This window comes from Podarcis filfolensis (assembly GCF_964270895.1).
Source record: "Podarcis filfolensis genome assembly, chromosome: 9".
Lineage (NCBI taxonomy): Eukaryota > Metazoa > Chordata > Lepidosauria > Squamata > Lacertidae > Podarcis > Podarcis filfolensis.
In genome coordinates this window covers 27,454,730-27,474,691 of record NC_139610.1, presented here as the reverse complement: position 1 = coordinate 27,474,691, position 19,962 = coordinate 27,454,730, and the positions used below count along the sequence as shown (strand labels likewise).

General features: G+C 39.4%; 2 protein-coding genes across 7 annotated transcripts in view; one reads left to right on the top strand and one right to left on the bottom strand.

Moving 5' to 3' along the window:
* The window catches only part of UFSP2 (UFM1 specific peptidase 2), a 27,871-nt gene extending 17,590 nt beyond the window's left edge, over positions 1-10,281 (bottom strand). Inside the window, exons 1-5 of one of the 4 annotated variants that reach the window (XM_083631248.1) lie at positions 10,205-10,281; positions 8,349-8,427; positions 6,934-7,117; positions 6,773-6,839; positions 6,097-6,254 (exon numbers count right to left, since the gene is read on the bottom strand). In XM_083631248.1, the coding sequence (XP_083487374.1) occupies positions 6,097-6,254; positions 6,773-6,839; positions 6,934-7,117; positions 8,349-8,427; positions 10,205-10,270 (554 nt within the window). In that variant the 5' untranslated portion in view covers positions 10,271-10,281. Of the gene's footprint in view, positions 1-6,096; positions 6,255-6,772; positions 6,840-6,933; positions 7,118-8,348; positions 8,428-9,348; positions 9,817-9,864; positions 10,129-10,204 lie in introns of those variants that run through there. The other 3 variants (XM_083631249.1, XM_083631247.1, XM_083631250.1) reach the window with 3 other exon arrangements.
* Positions 10,247-19,962, top strand: CFAP96 (cilia and flagella associated protein 96). Of its 3 annotated transcripts, none has more exons than XM_083631336.1 (9): positions 10,271-10,363; positions 11,681-11,731; positions 12,108-12,265; positions 14,125-14,344; positions 15,896-16,033; positions 16,144-16,219; positions 17,445-17,624; positions 18,640-18,812; positions 19,805-19,962. In XM_083631336.1, the coding sequence occupies exons 3-9, from the start codon at positions 12,166-12,168 to the stop codon at positions 19,851-19,853; spliced, it is 936 nt and encodes a 311-aa protein (XP_083487462.1). In that variant the 5' UTR covers positions 10,271-10,363; positions 11,681-11,731; positions 12,108-12,165; the 3' UTR covers positions 19,854-19,962. The 3 variants fall into 3 exon arrangements, with proteins under 3 accessions (XP_083487463.1, XP_083487462.1, XP_083487461.1); XM_083631335.1 differs by having other exon boundaries at positions 10,282-10,367; XM_083631337.1 differs by lacking the exon at positions 11,681-11,731 and having other exon boundaries at positions 10,247-10,367.

Sequence of the window (19,962 nt, the reverse complement as noted above, 5' to 3'; positions counted from 1 at the left end):
GGTCAAGACTAAAACTTTCTTTGTTAGGCCGAATAGCTGCCATCAAGATGAATGTATTGCCAAAAATGTTATTTTTGTTTCAGACACTGCAGATTGTAGACAAGACAGAGTGCTTCCGGAAGTGGCAGAAAGATATTTCTAAATTTGTCTGGCAGGGCAAAAAGCCCAGAATCAAATTTAAAATATTAACAGATGCGAAAGAAAGAGGGGGCTTTGCCCTGCCAGATTTAAAGTTGTATTATGAAGCTGCAGCTTTCTGCTGGTTAAAAGATTGGTTACTTCTTGAAGATACGGATGTCTTAGATTTGGAAGGTTTTAATAATGCGTTTGGATGGCATGCATATTTATGGTATGATAAAGCTAAGATAAATAAGGCCTTTAAGAACCATATTGTCAGAAAATCAGTCTTTAATGTCTGGACAAAATATAAAGACTTACTGGAGAATAAAACTCCGAGGTGGCTGTCACCCCTGGAGGCTAAGGCTCGGAAAAGAGCCAATATGGAGGCCAACTGGCCAAAATATTGGGAGATAATAGAAAAGGATGGTGACAACTGGAAATTGCAGAGTTTAGAAAAGATGAGAGACAAAGTGCGAGACTGGTTACACTATGCTCAGATTAAAGAAGTGTTTAAAAATGACAAAAAGCTAGGATTCCAAGTGGAAAAGTCAAAGTTAGAAACTGAACTGTTAGAACCTAAGACTAAGGTACTTTCAAGAATGTATAACTTGCTGCTGAAATGGAACACACATGACGAAATGGTAAAATCAACAATGATAAAATGGGCGCAGGATATTGGGTATAATATTATGTTTGAAGATTGGGAAAGGTTGTGGACCTCTGGGCTGAACTTCACTGCATGTAATGCGTTGAAGGAAAATGTGATGAAAATGATGTATAGATGGTACATGACCCCTGTTAAACTGGCTAAAATATACCATTCGTCTGATAGCAAATGTTGGAAATGTAAGGAAAATGAAGGAACATTTTTTCACCTCTGGTGGACCTGCCCTAGAGTGAAGGCCTTTTGGGAGAAGATATATAATGAATTAAAAAAGGTGTTTAAATACACCTTCACTAAGAAATCAGAGGCCTTTCTCCTGGGTATTGTCGGCCAGAGTGTGTTAAAAGAGGACAGAACATTCTTTTTGTACGCAACAACAGCAGCAAGAATATTAATTGCCAAGAATTGGAAAACTCAGGAGCTACCCACTGTGGAAGAATGGCAGATGCAACTGATGGACTATATGCAATTAGCCGAGATGACCGGCAGAATTCGAGACCAGGGAGAAGAAAGGATGGAAGAAGACTGGAGGAAATTTAAGATTTATTTACAAAAATATTGTAATTTGGCTGAGTGCTGAATTGGATGCCAGTGCAGACAATTGTCTACCATTAAATTAGATTTAAGGTTGAATAATATGTTAAACCAAATTAAGATTATTAATTAAGATGAATTAAATGATAATTTGTTTGAAACTAATTTAATAATGATGTAAGTGTATGCGGGAGGTGTGGGGGAGTCCCATGTAACAATTGAGAGATGTCAAATGGACAATGATAAGTGCTTATCTGATATATGCTTTATTTGAAAACTTTAATAAATATATTATAAAAAAAAAAAAGATAGTGGGAATCTACGCACCAAATGAAGGGAAAGCTGAATTCTTTAAGAAGTTGCATGAAATCTTGATGGACCATATGGATTACAACTTAATTTTGATGGGAGATATGAATGGAGTAGTTTCAACAAATATGGACAAAGCACAAAGACAGGTAATAACAAAAGATGGAAGACTACCAAAGACTTTTTTTGAAATGACTGACAATATGGACTTGATTGATATTTGGAGAACAAAACACCCATTAGAAAGAGAAGGAACCTTCTTTTCTGAAGCCAAAATGACATGGACAAGGATTGACCAAATTTGGGTGACTAGCAGTATGGCGCCGAACATAAAAAAAGTAGAAATCTGCCCAAAAACTTTCTCCGACCATAATGCAGTAAAGATGGTGATGAGGCAAACAACAACTGGTTCCTTCAGATGGAGAATGAATGACACCTTATTCAGAGATGAGGAGATCTGCAAGAAGGCCCAAAAAACTTTGAAAGACTACTTTGAAATCAACTTAAGGTCTAAAGTAGAAAAAAGAATAGTATGGGACGCAAGCAAAGCCGTGATGAGAGGGTTTTTGATTCAGCAAAATACTTTAAAGAAAAGAAAGCAAAATGAGAAGAAGGAGAGAATTTTGGAAAAGATAAAAGAAGGGGAAAAACAATTAAGATCGAAGCCAAAATCCCAAGAGATTTTAAGAGAAATTAAATTTCATCAAACACAATATATGGAACTGATGAACCAAGAATTAGAGTGGAAAATTAAACAAATGAGACAAAAGACTTTTGAATCTGCTGACAAATGTGGTAAGTTATTGGCTTGGCAAATAAAGAAGAGACAAAAACTCAACACGGTGACAAATATAGAGGTGGAAGGAAAGAATATAAGCAACCCAGCGGAAATCAGGAACTGTTTTCAGAACTACTTTAGACAACTCTACACACAAGGGCCGCAGAATGAAATGGATATACAACAATTCCTCGAGAAAAATGGGCTGAAAAAGGTTTCGCAGGAAGGTAAAACAATTTTGAATCAGGAGATATCAGCACAAGAAATAGAAGATGCCATTCAAGGCATGACGCTGGGCAAATCCCCCGGGCCGGATGGACTGACTTCTAAATATTATAAAGTTTTGAAGGAAGGACTGATACAGCCTTTGAAGGAAGTCTGTAATGAGATTATGGAGGGGAAAAGGGCACCTGATACGTGGAGTGAGGCCTATATCACACTTATACCAAAGACAGAGACTGAAAAGACTCAACTTAAAAACTACCGACCCATCTCGTTATTGAATGTGGATTATAAAATCTTTGCTGATATTTTAGCAAAGAGACTGAAAAGAGTTTTGATGGAGGAGATTCATGGGGACCAAGCGGGCTTTCTCCCGAAAAGGCATTTGTCGGACAATGTAAGGAATATAATTGACATTTTGGAAAAGTTGGAAGTGAATATAAATACCAAGGCGGTTTTGATTTTTGTGGATGCCGAGAAAGCCTTTGATAACATTTCTTGGAGTTTTATGTTGAAGAACCTCCGGGGGATGGGGGTAGGCCAAGGGTTTGAGAATGGTATAGGTGCAATATACTCTGAACAGAAAGCGAAACTAATTGTAAATAATGTGGCTACAGAAGAGTTCAAGATTGAAAAAGGGACACGTCAGGGGTGCCCTATCTCCCCACTACTTTTTATATCGGTCCTGGAGGTTTTGCTTAATATGATTAGGAGGGACCAGTTGGTTAAAGGGATTCAGGTCGGAGCTAAACAATATAAACTGAGAGCATTTGCAGATGATTTAGTACTTACATTGCAAGAGCCAGAAGCTAGCACGAAAAGAGTTTTGGAAATAATTCAAGAGTTTGGTCAAATGGCAGGATTTAAATTGAATAAGTCTAAGACAACGGTTTTGGAGAAAAATTTGACACAGATAGAAAAAGAAAGGTTTCAGAACGAGACAGGGTTGACTGTGGTTAAAAAAGTGAAATATTTGGGTATAAATATGACAGCTAAAAATGTGAATTTGTTTAAAGATAATTATGAAAAAACTTGGAGAGAAGTGAAAAAAGATTTGGAGATTTGGTCCAATTTAAAGCTTTCCTTGTTAGGCCGAATTGCAGTTATAAAAATGAATGTATTGCCAAGAATGTTGTTTTTGTTCCAAGCATTGCAAATAATTGATAAAATGGATTGTTTCAAGAAGTGGCAAAAAGACATATCTAAATTTGTCTGGCAGGGCAAAAAGCCCAGAATTAAATTTAAGATATTAACGGATTCAAAGGAAAGAGGGGGGTTTGCCCTGCCAGACTTTAAATTGTACTATGAAGCGGCAGCTTTCTGCTGGCTGAAAGAATGGCTGCTTCTTGAAAACACAGACATTTTGGATTTGGAAGGTTTTAACAATATTTTTGGGTGGCATGCATATTTGTGGTATGACAAGGTTAAAGCACATAAAAGTTTTAAAAATCATATTGTCAGAAAAGCACTATTAAATGTCTGGGTTAGATATAAAGACTTGCTGGAAAATAAAACTCCAAGGTGGCTGTCGCCAATGGAAGCTAAGGCAGTTAAAAAGTTAAATATGGAGTCCAAGTGGCCAAGATACTGGGAAATTTTGGAAAAGGAAGGGGACAAACTGAGATTGCAGAGTTTTGAGAAATTAAAAGGGAAGGTGAGAGACTGGTTGCACTATCATCAAATAAATGAAGCGTTTAAACTGGACAGTAAAATTGGCTTCCAGGTGGAAAAATCAAAATTGGAGACAGAACTGTTAGAACCCAGTACTAAGAATTTGTCAAAAATGTACAATTTGCTGCTGAAATGGAATACACAAGATGAAACGGTTAAATCGGCCATGATTAAATGGGCTCAGGACATTGGTCATAATATTTTGTTTGCTGATTGGGAAAAGTTGTGGACCACCGGGATGAAATTTACGGCATGTAATGCCTTAAGAGAAAACATTATGAAAATGATATATAGGTGGTACATAACCCCAGTCAAGCTTGCAAAGATTTACCATTTGCCTGACAATAAATGTTGGAAATGTAAAGAAACTGAAGGTACATTTTTTCATCTTTGGTGGACTTGCCCGAAGATTAAGGTATTCTGGGAAATGATCTATAATGAACTTAAAAAGGTATTTAAATATACTTTCTCCAAGAAACCAGAGGCCTTTCTCTTGGGTATTGTCGGCCAAGGGGTGTTAAAGACGGATATAACTTTCTTTATGTATGCTACAACAGCAGCTAGAATACTCATTGCGAAGTACTGGAAGACGCAAGAGCTACCCACACTGGAAGAATGGCAGATGAAGGTGATAGACTACATGGGCTTGGCAGAAATGACGAGCAGAATCCGAAACCAGGGAAGAGAAGCAGCGCAAGAAGAATGGAAAAAATTTAAAGACTATTTAAAGAAATATTACAAAATTAATGAAAGTTAGAATGATGTTGGACTGGAAAGTAAATGGTTACTATTAGCTATGGTTAAGACAAGGAGAATAAGGAAGACTAGTTTAAATTTAAATTAAAATAAGGGAAGATTTGCTGAGCAATCGATAAGAATTTGGAATACAGAAAAGGGAGGCATGAGGAAGTCGGGGAAGAAAGGTATAAGAAATTAGGATATGAAATGGTACATATTTTTTGTTTTGTTTTTGTCTTTGTATGTTTATGTATGTCGTGTTTATATGGGAAAAAAAAATTATAAAAAAAAAAGATGACAGAATTGCTAGGGGATTTTGCACATTGGTCAATGTTTTAGATTACAGAGTCTAATAAAAAACTTAGGATACATCTAAACAGCTTTTTGTAGCCTTTTTAGATTTATCAGCAGCTTTTGATATGGCAGACAGAGACAGTATCAGGAATCAACTGAAAGAAACCAATATGGACTGAGGATTACTCGTTTAAATTCAATAATGACACACTGGCACATATATAAGAGTAAAACGAGCCTGCCTATTGGCACCTAGTCAGTTTAATATTTATATAAATGGCAGGATTACATTGTACTACATACTATGTCTTCCTTGCTTAAGCTTGAAGAAACCTTTTAAAGGGTTTATAACATTTTGTATGCATAAATATAAACTAGCACTATCCAAAGTTTACCAACACTCTGCCTTTTTCTTTTCACATCATGGTGTAGCTGAAACACTACTTCTCTTAAGCCAAATGATAACTATTCCCTGCCAGAAGATTTGAATTTAATTCCAAGTGCATAACCTCTAGTTATAACATTGGGTTATGTTATGCACACCTTTAGGTATTTCAGTCTTTCTGAACAATCTGCTTCTTGGGCATCTACTTTTCTGAGTAACAAGATAACAATTCAGCACACTTCTTTTCGCCCTAATTATTACAACTCTAGATTTAAGGATGTTACAAAATTCAGCAGAGATATATCCACCTTCGCATGATAAATATGCAAAGATCATACAATAGAAAAACTCAAGCACATCCTTTATACATAATCTACTTACTTCCGCCACACTTCTTCTGGAGACACGGAGACAACAGCATCAACTGGCAAGGTCATGCTTATGTAGTGATGCCCCCTGCTCTCTTTTTCAATGATTGGAGAAAGAGGATCTAATGAAGTTGTCATTTCCAGCATAAGATCTATATTTACTATAGGCTGCTGTAAATAATAAAAATTTAAATGTGCAAGCTGTGCAGTTTACTGCCCTTGTTTTCCTTAACAAAGCACAAAATATTTTTTGTGGAGGAAAATATCATTCTTAAAATTGACCAGGTTAAAAGGGTTAAACACCTTTTCCCTCCAAGCATCACAGTTCCAATCCAAATTAGGTGCCCTGTAACTGCATTTAAAAGAAATTAAGAGACAAAGATATCTAACATCTCCTCCAATTTGGCCCACAGACTCGCAAGGAGGTGGGGTAGGGGGTTGAGTTGACTGATGAATCCACTAGTGCAGTATTATATCAAAACAGCAGGACTGCTATGCCTATGTTGCAGGCAGATCTGCTGGGAACATGTTAGGATCTGCAAGTCAACAATCGCAGATGTGATTAAAATTTTTTATCTGAATGTGTAAACTTCTGCATTTACACCAAATGCATGATTTGGCTATAAAAATGTCATAATGGCTTCATTCACTCAGTTCTACAAAGCCATAGCAAGGAAAGGTAAACATACCAGTTCTTGTAACTTTTTATCTTTCTTTTTTGAAAACCTGCGTTTGTTATCATCTTCCTGCTCAAATCTGAAAAACAGCAATAAAATCAACTTATACTGAGAAATGCATATACTACCAGAACCCTCAAAAATAATTCTTATTTTTGTTGAGCTATACTCACTGAATAAATCGTAGTATCTCCTTACATGCAGAATCATCTGTAAGCTCTGTTGCAACTGAATTTTTCCCACTATTTGGCCACAGATACACCGAGCTGTGACAGATTCTGAATACCAGCACATCTGAAGCCAGTTTGGCTGAAAGATCACTGAAAACATACTTCAGTCCCTCTTTTGTTGACGAATCTAAAACACACAGAGAAAACAAAGAAGATGAAAGGAATTGGGGAGATAGTTGTACACTTTAAATATTGTGAAGGATGATGGAACAAAAAGAAATAGTAATTCTTCACTCTCTCACTGTGCATGACAAGAAGCTGTGATTTTTCAATGAAAGTAAAGGTTTAAAATTAAAGAACTTCCTCACAACAGGAGCAAAAAAAACAATGGTGTAAGCTGCTTGGGGAACTTTGGAAACCTGCCCCTTTGCATACATGTGACCTAATACATCATTAATACATCTGATGTCATGCCAAAGAATGTTACACTTATTGTACAAATTGAAATATAGGCTTATGACCAACTAACAACAGTCCATATGCTTCCTAAAAGTGACTCAGGAATCACTTGCTATTATTGAGCAATATGTTGCAAACTTTTGCTTGATGTATACAAAACAGGATAAACATTTCAATTCTGCTTTTAAAATTAGCAATGCACAGTAATGAAATGAGCACAGTAAACTAGTACAGTACATGAAAAGTACCCTATAGACAGCCACTTCAGCTTTAGCCATCATATTCTTAAAACACATTTATTTGAAGCTTCATTATTTCCATAGAAATTCAATCTCCTTTAGTTGTCAAAACTATTTGCTAAAGTGAAAGCATAAAGCTGCCTCAGACCTACTTGCCCATCTACCCTATTATTGTCTGACTGGTAATGACTCTCCAGTATCTCGGGTAGAAGTTTTCCCCATCATCTGCTACTTCACCCTTTTAAATGGAAATAGTCCAGGGACTGAACGTGGAACCTCTGGCATGCAAAGCATGTGCTCTGCCTTCTTTTCTGTGGTATCTTTTACTTGGGAAGGAGGATGGAATCACTCAGCTTCAACTAATTTTTCAAGCAAACCACTTAACAAATCAGAGGCACAAGTGCTTGTGCTGATTTTCTGGTTTATGTCTTACAGAAGCAACTTTGGATGCTGCCCATAAAATCAACATTAGCTCATTCACTTTTTGCTGCTTTGTATTATGTTTATATGCTGATGCAAAACCAGAGAAAGTTATAGTGCAAAAGGACCCACTGGTGCTGTTGTGCTAACAAAGCATTTCAACTAGATCCTTAAAAAAATATTTTAAAGGACTGGGATCCTTAAAAATTATTCCTACCTAGACCCACCAAAAACATATTGCCCATGCCAATCTGGTTTCAGTAATAATATTGTAACACAGTGTTTGATATGAAGACTCACCATCAGTAGTGGCAAGTTGAAATGCCAGATCAAGGCCTCCTCTTATTCTAAAAAGTATGTCCATAGTCTCTAAGATGACCTATTTGGAGGGTAAGAAAAAGTTGAGTTAGTATGACGTGCTGCTGCTTTGGCTGTAAATTTTCACAAGTTGTGATTGGAGTGTGGCCCATGCCTAACACTCAATTCTACTCTCCATGCATCAAAACTGAATGTTGTTAATGTGCTGAATCTCATTTATAAGATGAAACTAATACAGTACACGTCTATGTGCGGGAAGTATGCAACAAATGCTGGCCATAGCCACAACAGGTCTCTTCTGTTGGCTCCTATTAACATGTAATCCATAACTGCTTAATTGATCATTATTTAAGGTTGCATCTTATATGTATTACATGCCATTTTGTTTATTGCAACCCTAGTAAAAAGTAAAGGACCCCTGACAGTTAAGCCCAATCGCAAACGACTCTGGGGTTGTGGCACTCATCTCACTTTACTGACCGAGGGAGCAGACATTTGTCCGCAGACAGGTTTTCCGAATCATGTGGCCAGTATGACTAAGCCGCTTCTGGCGAAACCAGAAACACAGTTTACCTTCCCGCCAGAGTGGTACCTATTTATCTTCTTGCCTTTTGACATGCTTTCAAACTGCTAGGTTGGCAGGAGCTGGGACCAAGCAATGGGAGCTCACCCTGTTGTGGGAATTCGAACCGCCGCCCTTCCGATCGGCAAGCCCTAGGCTCAGTGGTTTAGACCACAGCGCCACCTGCATACTAGTACTTAGACCAATTTAAAATTTGTAAATCATACTCTGGAGCAGGTATTTAGTACAGGAACACGCCTTGCACAACCCACCCAGGCAAGCCTGTCCCAAGTCATCCACACATTGGATTTGTCTGCCTGTAACATCTCACGTGCATAGGCTAGTATAACCTGGCTGTCTCCAAGATTCTTTTTTATTGTTATTATTATCATTTTAGGGCTGCTGTTCTTTTTGTATTACCCCAACTCAGAATTGGGCGTGGACAGGCTGGATTTTTTCTTCACCATCACGTTTATATCCCACCCCACTAATCCTCAAAGGAGGAAAAAAGAAAAATGGCAGTCATGGTGCCTCATTTCATCTTCACAACGACCCTGTGAGGTGGGTTAGTTTGGAAGACGGTGCCTGGCCCAATGTGAACTTTATGGCCCTGTAGGCACTTGAACTTTTGTCTTCCAGGTCTTAGTTCACTTACTATATTCCTCCACCTTACTCCATATTCTTGGTGGTGGGGAAGATGGAGGGGTTAATAAACTAGGGGGAACCCGGTCTTTCCTCTCATTGGCCACGCCAAGTCCAGTGCCCACCTGCTTCATGGCAGAGTTAAATTTATGCCCCAGGGAGGCACTGTTTTGTTGGCAGAGGAGCCCCATGGCAGCATCGCGACCGTCCCCCAGCCCCCTCTCTTCCTCTTCTCCCCTCACAGCGACCCCTTCCTCGCGCGGGGCGAGAGTGGCGGTTACCCGCGTCACTTACCACGTCCGTCAACGGCACGCTCAGGGGCGGCTGCATGGCTCCTCCCCCTCAACCTGAGGCAAGGTTAGAGCTGCTCCTCTGCACACGCCCCTAACGAGCTGACACGTCACCCTCTCGCTGCCTCTCCAGGGCAAAGCAAAGACACCCCTCTGCGTTGTTGTTTTTTTTAAAGCCACCGGCGGGCTTGCGTACGCCGGCATCCGGGCTCTTGAACTACATTTCCCGTCATGCCCGTCTCACCGCGCAGCCGCCGCTGCCGCGATCCTTTCGGGTTGTGCCATACGAGAGCTGCGGGGGGGGGGGGAGGGGAGGAAGTGAAATATGTAATGATGGTGCTTGCCCGAATCCATGGCAACTGCGCATCAACAAAGAGACGCTTCTGCGCAAAGGAGAAATTGGCGCTCATTGTGGATGGAAGAGGGAGGCCGAGGAAGTTTCTGCTGCTGAGCCAGAGTAGCCCATCTTGGTGGGGGGAAAGGGAGAGAGAGAGAGAAAGAAGGTGGGTGACGAGAGTTTTTAAAAATGTTTTTCGTATCCTTAAATTTGTATTTTTTCTGTTGCGAACCAACCTGCTATTTTCGGATGAGGGGCGGTATACAAATTTAATATACAACAATAAGTCAAGGGCTCCCCATTTCCTGCACAGAGCCTGGGCTCCAAGCCCTCTTTCCGACAGCTGTGAGGCATAAATGGCAAACTGAAGGAATAATTAGCCTAATTGTAATGCAGTTTCCTCCCTAAAAGTGTGTGTGTGCCTTGTGAAGAGAAACTTTAACGTGCAACGATAAATGCGTGTCATGTGTATGGATACAGCATTACACGTGTGCGCTTGAGCCTTTCCCGGGGCACCAGGTGGATTGCAGTCATTTTGACATTTTGCCCTTGCTATTCTTCCAAGGGCTCACAATTGCATTTGTGCTTCTTTTTTTACATGGTGCTTTTATTGCTTTATGCCTAATAAGGTACGACTAGTATTTTATCCATAGGCATTTAGGATTGTGGCAAAAGTTCTTTCTCAGCAGGTGGTGCAATTCTTTGCAAGCTTAAGTTTTCCCAAGCCTGGAGGTTCCCTAAGGATTCCGTTCTCCTTTGCTTTATTAGTGATCTATATAAACCTGCTGGGAGGTTTAGGTAGAAGTGTCATCAATATGCAGATGACACTTAGCTCTCCCATACTTTTCCATCTGCTTATTGCAAAGAGGCTGTTTGTTGAACCTTTGAATTAGTGTCTCAAGACTGCACTGCTTTTAGCAGATGCTTGTCTGCATCATTTTTTAAAAGTCTGGATTGCTGAGGTGCCACAAAGTTCTTCAGTGGTCTCTGCTTTGATTTGTGTTGCCTCATACAGATCCTACCAGATTTCTGAATTTGATGCACATCCCTAGTAGTTTGTTGCTGATCAATATTTGGAAGACTTTTATATCCACAACATAAAAATCAACTATTTTTATCTGCTTAAACTGCCAGATAGTAATAAATGGATTTTTGAAATCCAGTAATATATTAACGCTCATAAATCACATAAACATACTTATCTTTGCACATATTAAAATATAAGGTGGATTAAAAAACAACAATGAATGGAGGGGGGGGAGGAAAGCAAGCATTGGAACAGCTGCACATTCAGTGGCCAAAGGGATGGTCCAGGTTGGTTTCCCCCTTGTCAGGATGTTCGGTCTGGGAATGAGTGCATATTCCAAATGACACCTGGTATCAGCAGAGTGCTGTTTCCCCCCTCATCGTAATATTATTTATATTAGCACTTTTGCTTCACGTTCATTATCTCAAGTCTTACAACACTCCATCTATATTTCAGATGAAGGAATGAGGGGCTTGCCTAAGGCTATGTAGTGAATTTGTGTTTGAGGTGAGGCTTGAGCCATTTCTGTACTTCAATTTGCCCAGTCCGAGCTTGGTATATTTCCTGAATTACTTATTGAGACAAAAAGTAGGATCAGCTATGTACATGCCAGATTGGTGGTCTAATTCTAGGTGTATGAGTGTGAGGGAGAGCAATACATCAGTTGGATCAGAGAGTCTGATAAAATAGATTCAAATGAATTTACTGCTGCTTCATCCGCTGTCCCAAAGAGAAACTAAAAATTCTGTTTGTACCTTAATTTGAAATTTGCTACTGAGTTCTGCTGTCTGTTTAAACCAGTATTTTCAGCAGTAAATTGACAGTGATTGTTTTGTAAATGTCTTGAAAACTGACATGTATGAATCCATCTCTTTTTCTCTAGGCATTGTAAGGCATCTGCACATATTCTAGAGTAGCGGGGTTATCACGCAAAAGTAAACATGCCTTCAGAAACAGGAAAATCAGACATGGAGAGGATTGGCCTCTTTAGTGAAATGGAATATGTTACTATTGGGGATAAATATGTCTCACCATTTAACCGTAAGTATATTTTTTTCTCATTTTACAATACTGTAGTTTTTCTTTCTGGGGAAAAAAAATCTTCAAAACTATGAATGGGTTATAGCAAGGAAAATAAAACAGGTATGTTTGACATTAACTCCTCATTAAACATGAAAAATGTTTAAAAATTGCTTTGATGAATCCTTCACTGTGTAAACCTCAAAGGTATAGAATAAAGGCCAGCATAATTTTTAAAATTGTGCCAATGTTTCCAGGACACTGCATATGTATAGCAGCATGAGTTGGAAGCACTACTTTGGTAGTAGCTAGCAGTAAGTGTTAGTTTATTTGCCTTATTTAACCAATCCAGTTTGTGGCATGGGAACTTGGGTAAAACTGCAGTGAAGAAGGCAGGATGATTGAAGAGCTGCTCCATTGTGATTGTGGCCAATTACATTAGTGCAGCCTATATGCCGAAGAATTGATGCTTTTGAATTATGGTGGTGAGGAGACTCTTGAGAGTCCCACAGACTGCAAGAAGATCAAACCTATCCATTCTGAAGGAAATCAGCCCTGAGTGCTCACTGGAAGGACAGATCGTGAAGCTGAGGCTCCAATATTTGGCCACCTCATGAGAAGAGAAGACTCCCTGGAAAAGACCCTGATGTTGGGAAAGATAGAGGGCACAAGGAGAAGGGGATGACAGAGGACGAGATGGTTGGACAGTGTTCTCGAAGCTACCAACATGAGTTTGACCAAAATGCGGGAGGCAGTGGAAGACAGGAGTGCCTGGCGTGCTCTGGTCCATAGGGTCACAAAGAGTCAGACACGACTAGAAGAATAAACAACAACATATGTCTATATATTGTAATAGGAAATGACAGTGGGTTTGTGGCTATTAGGCAGGATGGAGGTGTCCCAATGCTTTACAAAGGGTGCCACTAGAGTTCTGCATTGTATGCCACCACATAGAATTGAGAAAGTAGCCCCTATAAACTTCATCCACAATAATTGGGGGCATTTCTTACAAAAGTACTTGGATTTGAAGCAATTCACGCATACTTCTTTGCAATTAGAATCTTTCATAAAACAATAATAACCGGGTCCTGATTATCAGAGAGGAACTTTTCTTTCTTTACCAGTTCATGGGCAGTTTAAGCCCTAATTCTTTTAGCCCTGCATGATGTTATTCTCCCATATGGTTAAAATTCTTTTATATATATTGGGAAATGTGTTTTGAAGGCAGTCTTTTTCTGCTATTGCTTGGGAAAATGCCCTGTTCAAATGGAACTAGGACATAGTTGACCTTTCTCACTCACTTCCTAGTTTGTGATAATTATGGTTTCTTGTTGTGTCTGAATGAGGCAATCTGTGGTTTTGTCCTGATCTGACTGGACTTTCTGCCCCATCATCCTTCAGTTAAACCTCTGTATGGTTAACCAGATTCTAGGCTCAATAATTCTCAAACTAAGGGGCCCTGGGAATATTTTTGCAACAGCATTCCTTTTGGTGTAGTAGTAGATCTTTAGATTGTGTTAAAATCTATTCCAGGCGTCTATTCCTCAGAAACAAATTATGTTCTTACAGGGGAAAAGGGCCAAAAATCTCTAACTAGGGATTCCATATGGTCATATTACTACCCTCTACTTGGAGGCAGGGTCAGGGTCTTCAGTTTAGAACAAATGTTCACGGTTATTACTTTTCAGCGCATCTTGAAGATTGTAATGGCTTATTGTAATGCCATATTGGCATAGATGTAGTAGCAGTTCATGCCCTAGATTGCTTCTACATAGTTCAAGAGTCTGAAAATCTGGCACAAGATGTAAATATCTAAAAATTAAAACTAAGTAAAGCCACACCCATTAAACCAAAACTGACAGCACTAACTTGTTTTAAAGGCCCCTTTAATGAAGCTGCAAGCAAGAACAAGCAAATGTTACCAGGGGGTAACAAAGAGAAGGCAGCTACGCAGGCAGGTTACTTTGACCCTGTATATGCAAGAATTTTTGAAGGTGAAAGCTATTTGAATCCTGTTCAGCTAAGGAGAAGATACCGAATGGCAGAGTCAAAGAAAAACCTGAGCAAACCCTTCCTTCCTAGTAATGGAGAGAAATATCCGTAAGTGCTGGGGAAAGGCGTTAATTTTGGTCCTCATATGGGTTCTATTTATTTTTACATGTTAAATTAAAGTAACTTTAGAAACCTTGAAAGATTCTTTCATTAGGCTTTTATTTCTTGCTAAAATAAATGTATTTACTTCTGAATTTTATACAGTGGTACCTCAGGTTAAGTATTTAATTCGTTCCGGAGGTCTGTTCTTAACCTGAAACTGTTCTTAACCTGAAGCACCACTTTAGCTAATGGGGCCTCCTGCTGCTGCCGCACTGCCGGAGCCCGATTTCTGTTCTTATCCTGAAGCAAAGTTCTTAACCTGAAGCACTATTTCTGGGTTAGCGGAGTGTGTAACCTGAAGCGTATGTAACCTGAGGTACCACTGTATATACCTTTGGTCCCACAGTTTCTATGTCACCCACCACCACTGTGCATCACAATTTTTTCTTTTCTATGAAAGGAGAATAAACAGCTAGTGGAATGGAAAATGTTCAATGTTCATGAGCACACAGATTAGTTCTTTCTCAGAGAGGAACCAGGGAAGCTTGCATGCCTTGGGCTCTAAATTACAGGCCAGGGTCTTGTGGGAAGACCTAGATTAGGTCTTTCATTTAGTGACCCTGAAAATGAAGCAGTTCTCGACAGAGTTGGTAATCAGTGGATTAATGTGGCTTGGAGAGGAATATAGAAGAAGAAATGACCAATGTCTTTTACTCCACTGACACATGTGCCACAAATGCCTTTCCCCCTCTGGGGCTGCTTATTTTAATTTCTACAAACTTTCTCAAACTTCCCAGGAGCCATTTCTAGGATACAATATGAGAATGCAGCTATGGCAGCCGAAGGCACGTGCAGAGAGATGAAGGGGAATCATTTGGAGATGGCTGTCTGTTGTCCTCTATTCCCACAGGATAACCCAGGCATTAGCCCTTGCCAGGGGGAAAAAGGGATTCTGAGCATGATGGGGCCTCTGGTCTGATATAGTACGTTAATTCTTGCATTGCTAACCAAACCAAATATTAATATTAAAATGCAGCACTAAATAAAAATAAGCAGCCAACCACTGGCAAATACAGATGTTTGAATAAGGTTTTGAGCATCTTGCAGTGCTATCCTATACATAACTACTCAGAAGGAAGTCCAACTGAGTTCAGTCGTGGTCACCGGGGAAGAAAGGCAGCTTATGTATGCTCATTTTCTTACCCTGAAACTCCCATCACCTCCCCAGTTGCTCCAGAGGATTGAGGGGCCCTTTAGATCAGCACAGGAGGTGGCATAGATCGCTTCCCTCTGCGTGTTTGTGTGTGTGTGTGTGTATGTTGTTGAAAATAGCATCCCACTCCACCGATGAGAGCCTTTACTGAATCAACGAACCTTTTGTCCCTGGAGGGAAAACCTTGGACGCAATACTTAAGGCAATATTTCTTAGCGTAAGTTAGCAGTGTTTCAGTCCAACAACATTTGGAGGGCCACAGGTTCCTCATCTGTTCCTACATAATTAAGTTGCAAATTTAATGGATAAATATTTGCTTATTTGTTTTTTTTTATTTATTTCAGTTGTGGTATAGGAACCTACTATGGAACAATCGGTGGCCCATGTGCTTACTTCAGTGCGCAAGCAAAAGACAAAGTGCCATATGTCCCACCTGGGAAGAATCTGTACACCAATCCAGGGAAGAAGGGAACTGGCTACGGGTAAAACATGACATCAACTTTCTAGAGTTGTAATAGCCTCTGATATGTTTTCTTGAATTTTAGAGGCTTTTGAATGTTGGTGTCACCATTCTTTTCTTTTCTTTACCCAGGTATGCAAATCTTACCATAGGTAAACCATACCCACACTCAGTGGAACTGTATGACACAGGAAGGATAAACTTTAAGGTAAAATTCTGTTGGATTTCCATTTAATTAATGTCTGTGAATAGAGAACATTACCCTGTTTGACATCTTAGTTTGCTCTGTACTAATGAGACTATACAAGATTCATATTTCTTTTGTAAAATGAACTAGTTACGACTGATAGCTCTTTGTTGTTTCAGCTTGCTGATTCAAAAATGGGAATTGTTCCACTGTAGCATCCTGCTTTATAAGAATTTTTATTAGTACTTTCTAAACGTCCATAGTTTATTATTTAGTATCAGCAATGTGCTAGGTAGCAAGGTTTACAGCCCTCTCTGCCCCATACTGAGACTGACCTGATCATTTTGATGGATTACTGTCTTGGACGTGGGGGGGGGGCAGGATACACCATTAGAGCCCTCTTAGACCTAACATTGTATCCTGAACTCATAGTCTGAGCTAACGACATTATGTTTGAAATTAGTCTACTCTGAACTTAAGCCACATCCCTTTTGGATATAAGCTGCTCAAGGAGATTTGGATAGTGGCCCATTGGTACAGTTATTGCCTTTGGGGACCACTTGTTTGACCCAGATGGAACCACTGACACGAAGACCTGCTATGGGGGGGGGCAAATTGGAAGGTGTTGGGAAAGTGGAAAAGCGGGGAAATGGGGAAAAAAAAACCATTTACATTTACAAGCATTGCTCTCTGTTTCCTATTACTTCAATAAGGATCATACCCTTCATATATCTAGTTTGCATGTTACCTGTGTGAAGCTTTTGAGGAATATGATACTGTTCAGCAACCCCAGTGATTAATCTGAGGCAGTCCAAAGCTAGACTGATTATTCTTTTTCCTATAAGCATTAATTATTTGGATCAAGAAGGAAAGATATCATTTCCTCCATTCTGCAGCTCTGCCATGGTATACATTTGGTACAAATTATGTGTTAGCCTTCCGATATAAGCTTTTGACATATACCATGGATTGGGACTCTGTAGCCCTCCAGAGGTCTTACCTGGGCTTATTTTGTTCTGGGCTTATTCTGTATGCCACCTTGATCTGCATCTATTTTGTAGCATTTATTGCATTATCATCTCAAACAGTGCAGTCCTGTGCATGTGTTTGTTCAGTTTAGTAAGGCTTACCATCAGATAAGTAAACATAGGATTCCAGCCATAAATTATTTCCTAGTCATTCCCTATTGAAAATAATCTTAATTAGAAGTACTCAATGTGATATCTTTCCTCTCTGGTTTACACAGAAAATGAGTGAAGAACACCACCGTTTGATGAAAGGTGGCGCTTTCAAGTTGAATCTTTACCCACGAGAATATTTTGATGTAAATCCTTACCATGATGACAAACCATTGCCACCACCAAAGAAACAACCCCCGCCAGCACCGGTTACCCATCCATTTAAGCCAACTTCTCCTGCAAAGAAGGTGCAGTTTTTTTCTAAAAACGTTTCTTCTTTGTCATTTAATTTTTATTGCAGACATTTTCATTTAGCTAGAAAGAGAAGATGAGTGCGATGGCTTACTTTTGTTGCAGTTTAGAGAGCTATTTTGAAAGGTGGAAACATAAATAAGTTTGAAAAATGTTTTTTACAATTATTTATTTAATCAAATGGCACTTTGTTTAAAGATGGTGCTAAAAGTAAGTGGGAAATATCCACAAGTCCTGAAGTGATTTGTTGTTATTCTTTGGTCTCGTCTGACATGTTTCTAATTTCTTCAGCTCTTTCTTGAAGGTGCTAATATACAAAGTAAACTTATTAGGGCTCCAAAGTTTGATACATTAATCAATGGAAATTGATTGAAATTGATTAAAATGTTAAATTGAACAACCATTTTTTTAAAAAAATAAATACCAATGCTAATTTTTTTAACAGAATAGTTTTTTTAAAAAAATGCAGCATTTTATGAGGCCTTCCTCATTATCTCTTACATTGGATGTAATGCCTTTTCTAAGATGCCACAATGACACACTTGTGCATCAGTGTAAAAAAAAAGTATTTTTCTTGCTTCATAACTATTTTTTCTACTTATTTACTAATTTAATTAATCAACTAAAAGTTAAACAATTGACTAAGATTTCTTTGGTGACACCTGTAAAATGTAGTGGAGTAAAGATGCAATTGAATGTACACTTACCAAGGAGTTAACTCCACCTAAGAGAATGGGACCTACTTCTAGGTAGCCATGCAAAGTACATCCGCTGAAATTCACTCTTGTGTACAACTTTTGTGGATGAAATAGCATAAATGTACATCATTCTGTGCTGCTTGGGGCTGTGATAAGTTTTCTGTGTAAGCATTTGGGTTTTGGCTGCCTGGTTATTTACATAATACACTGCATTTCATCAAATAATATTCTGAACTACTGCTTCAGGCTCTGTATTTTTGTGCGAAGTATTTTTGTTACCAACTTATCAAAATTCTTTATCCTTGCTTTCCAGCCTGGGGGCATGAAAGCAGGCACATTTGATCCTTATCCAACCCATTCCGTAGACCCTTACATCGTTAAACAGGCAAAGCCTGTCACAACCAATAAACAAGGGCGGGTATTTCATCCTTCTCCTGGACCGAAGAGCAGACCAGTAAGAAGTATTATGTCATTAAATGTTGAAAAGTAAGTATGACGTACCTTTAATTACTGAATGTTCGCAATAAGGTTTGCTGGGGCTTCTTTGAGAGGCGGAGCAAGGTGGGGGCGGTGGGGCTGGTCCGCCTCAGGTGTCATCCCTGGGGGAGGGTGACATCGCCATGGGCGGCACCCCCTGGGACGCTCTCCGCCACTGAGCAACCCCCCAGGACACACACTGCCACCAGAAGCTAAACCTCTGCCTGTCCATATGGGCACCGTGTGGCACAGTGCCTCCCGTCCCTATGGGTGGTTCGCCCACCCCAGGTGCCCAAGAGGCTTCTTCCGCCACTGGCTTCCTTCTGTCAGAACACAACATTCTCTGGTCTGGAAGCCATTCTTCTTACTTGTGGGAATTTTCTTACTACTTACTCATTGCTGTGGGTAATATACGCCAAACATACTCATGGACACTTTGATCTATTTTCTCTCCTTACGTTCTAGATCAGGAATGGGGAGCCTCAATCTCCTAAAGCTGAATGCACCCCTCTAGTTTTCTCTGTCTGGCTCCCAGAAGTCATAGAATCCTAACAATTGGAAGGCATCACCAGATGCCTGCACATTAATGATTTCCTTCCTTCCTTCCTTCCTTCCTTCCTTCCTTCCTTCCAATCTATCTATCCATCCATCCATCCATCCATTAATTCACCTCTAATCCAGGGCTTATTTCAGTGGCCTGGAATACAGCTATGGAGAGGTTCATTGTTTAAGACAATTTCACCAACTATAGGAAAATAGTATTATATCAAAAGTTGCGTAATACTCTATATTATTAGTATTATTATTTTTAAAAACACCATAGGTTTTAAAATGAAGAATAGAATATGTTACTGACTACTGTATAAACTCTAGTTTGATGGGTTAAGATCTTGTTTGACAATGAAGAGCTTATGTGGGAAAGCCAGGGTGAAGAAATGGCTATTTATCTTAGCAAAATGTCACAAATGCTCTGACACTCTTCTTTCAAATTTGAATTTCAGATCATTAAATGCAACCAACTACACGAATCCGCAAGTGATGTCATATTAGCTGCACCAAAGCAAGGTGAATGAACCTTTTAGATTCTGCAAACAGTAGCATTTTAACAGCTCAAGGGTATCTGAAGCAAATAAAAAAATAATGTGGGAAATATGTCAAA

Excerpts from the sequence above, each read along its gene's own strand:
- CFAP96 (XM_083631337.1), top strand. The coding sequence starts at position 12,166 with ATGCCTTCAGAAACAGGAAAATCAGACATGGAGAGGATTGGCCTCTTT. Across the intron at positions 16,034-16,143 it reads AAGAAGGGAACTGGCTACGG|GTATGCAAATCTTACCATAG; the intron begins GTAAAACATGAC and ends TTCTTTACCCAG. Across the intron at positions 17,625-18,639 it reads CAACTTCTCCTGCAAAGAAG|CCTGGGGGCATGAAAGCAGG; the intron begins GTGCAGTTTTTT and ends CTTGCTTTCCAG.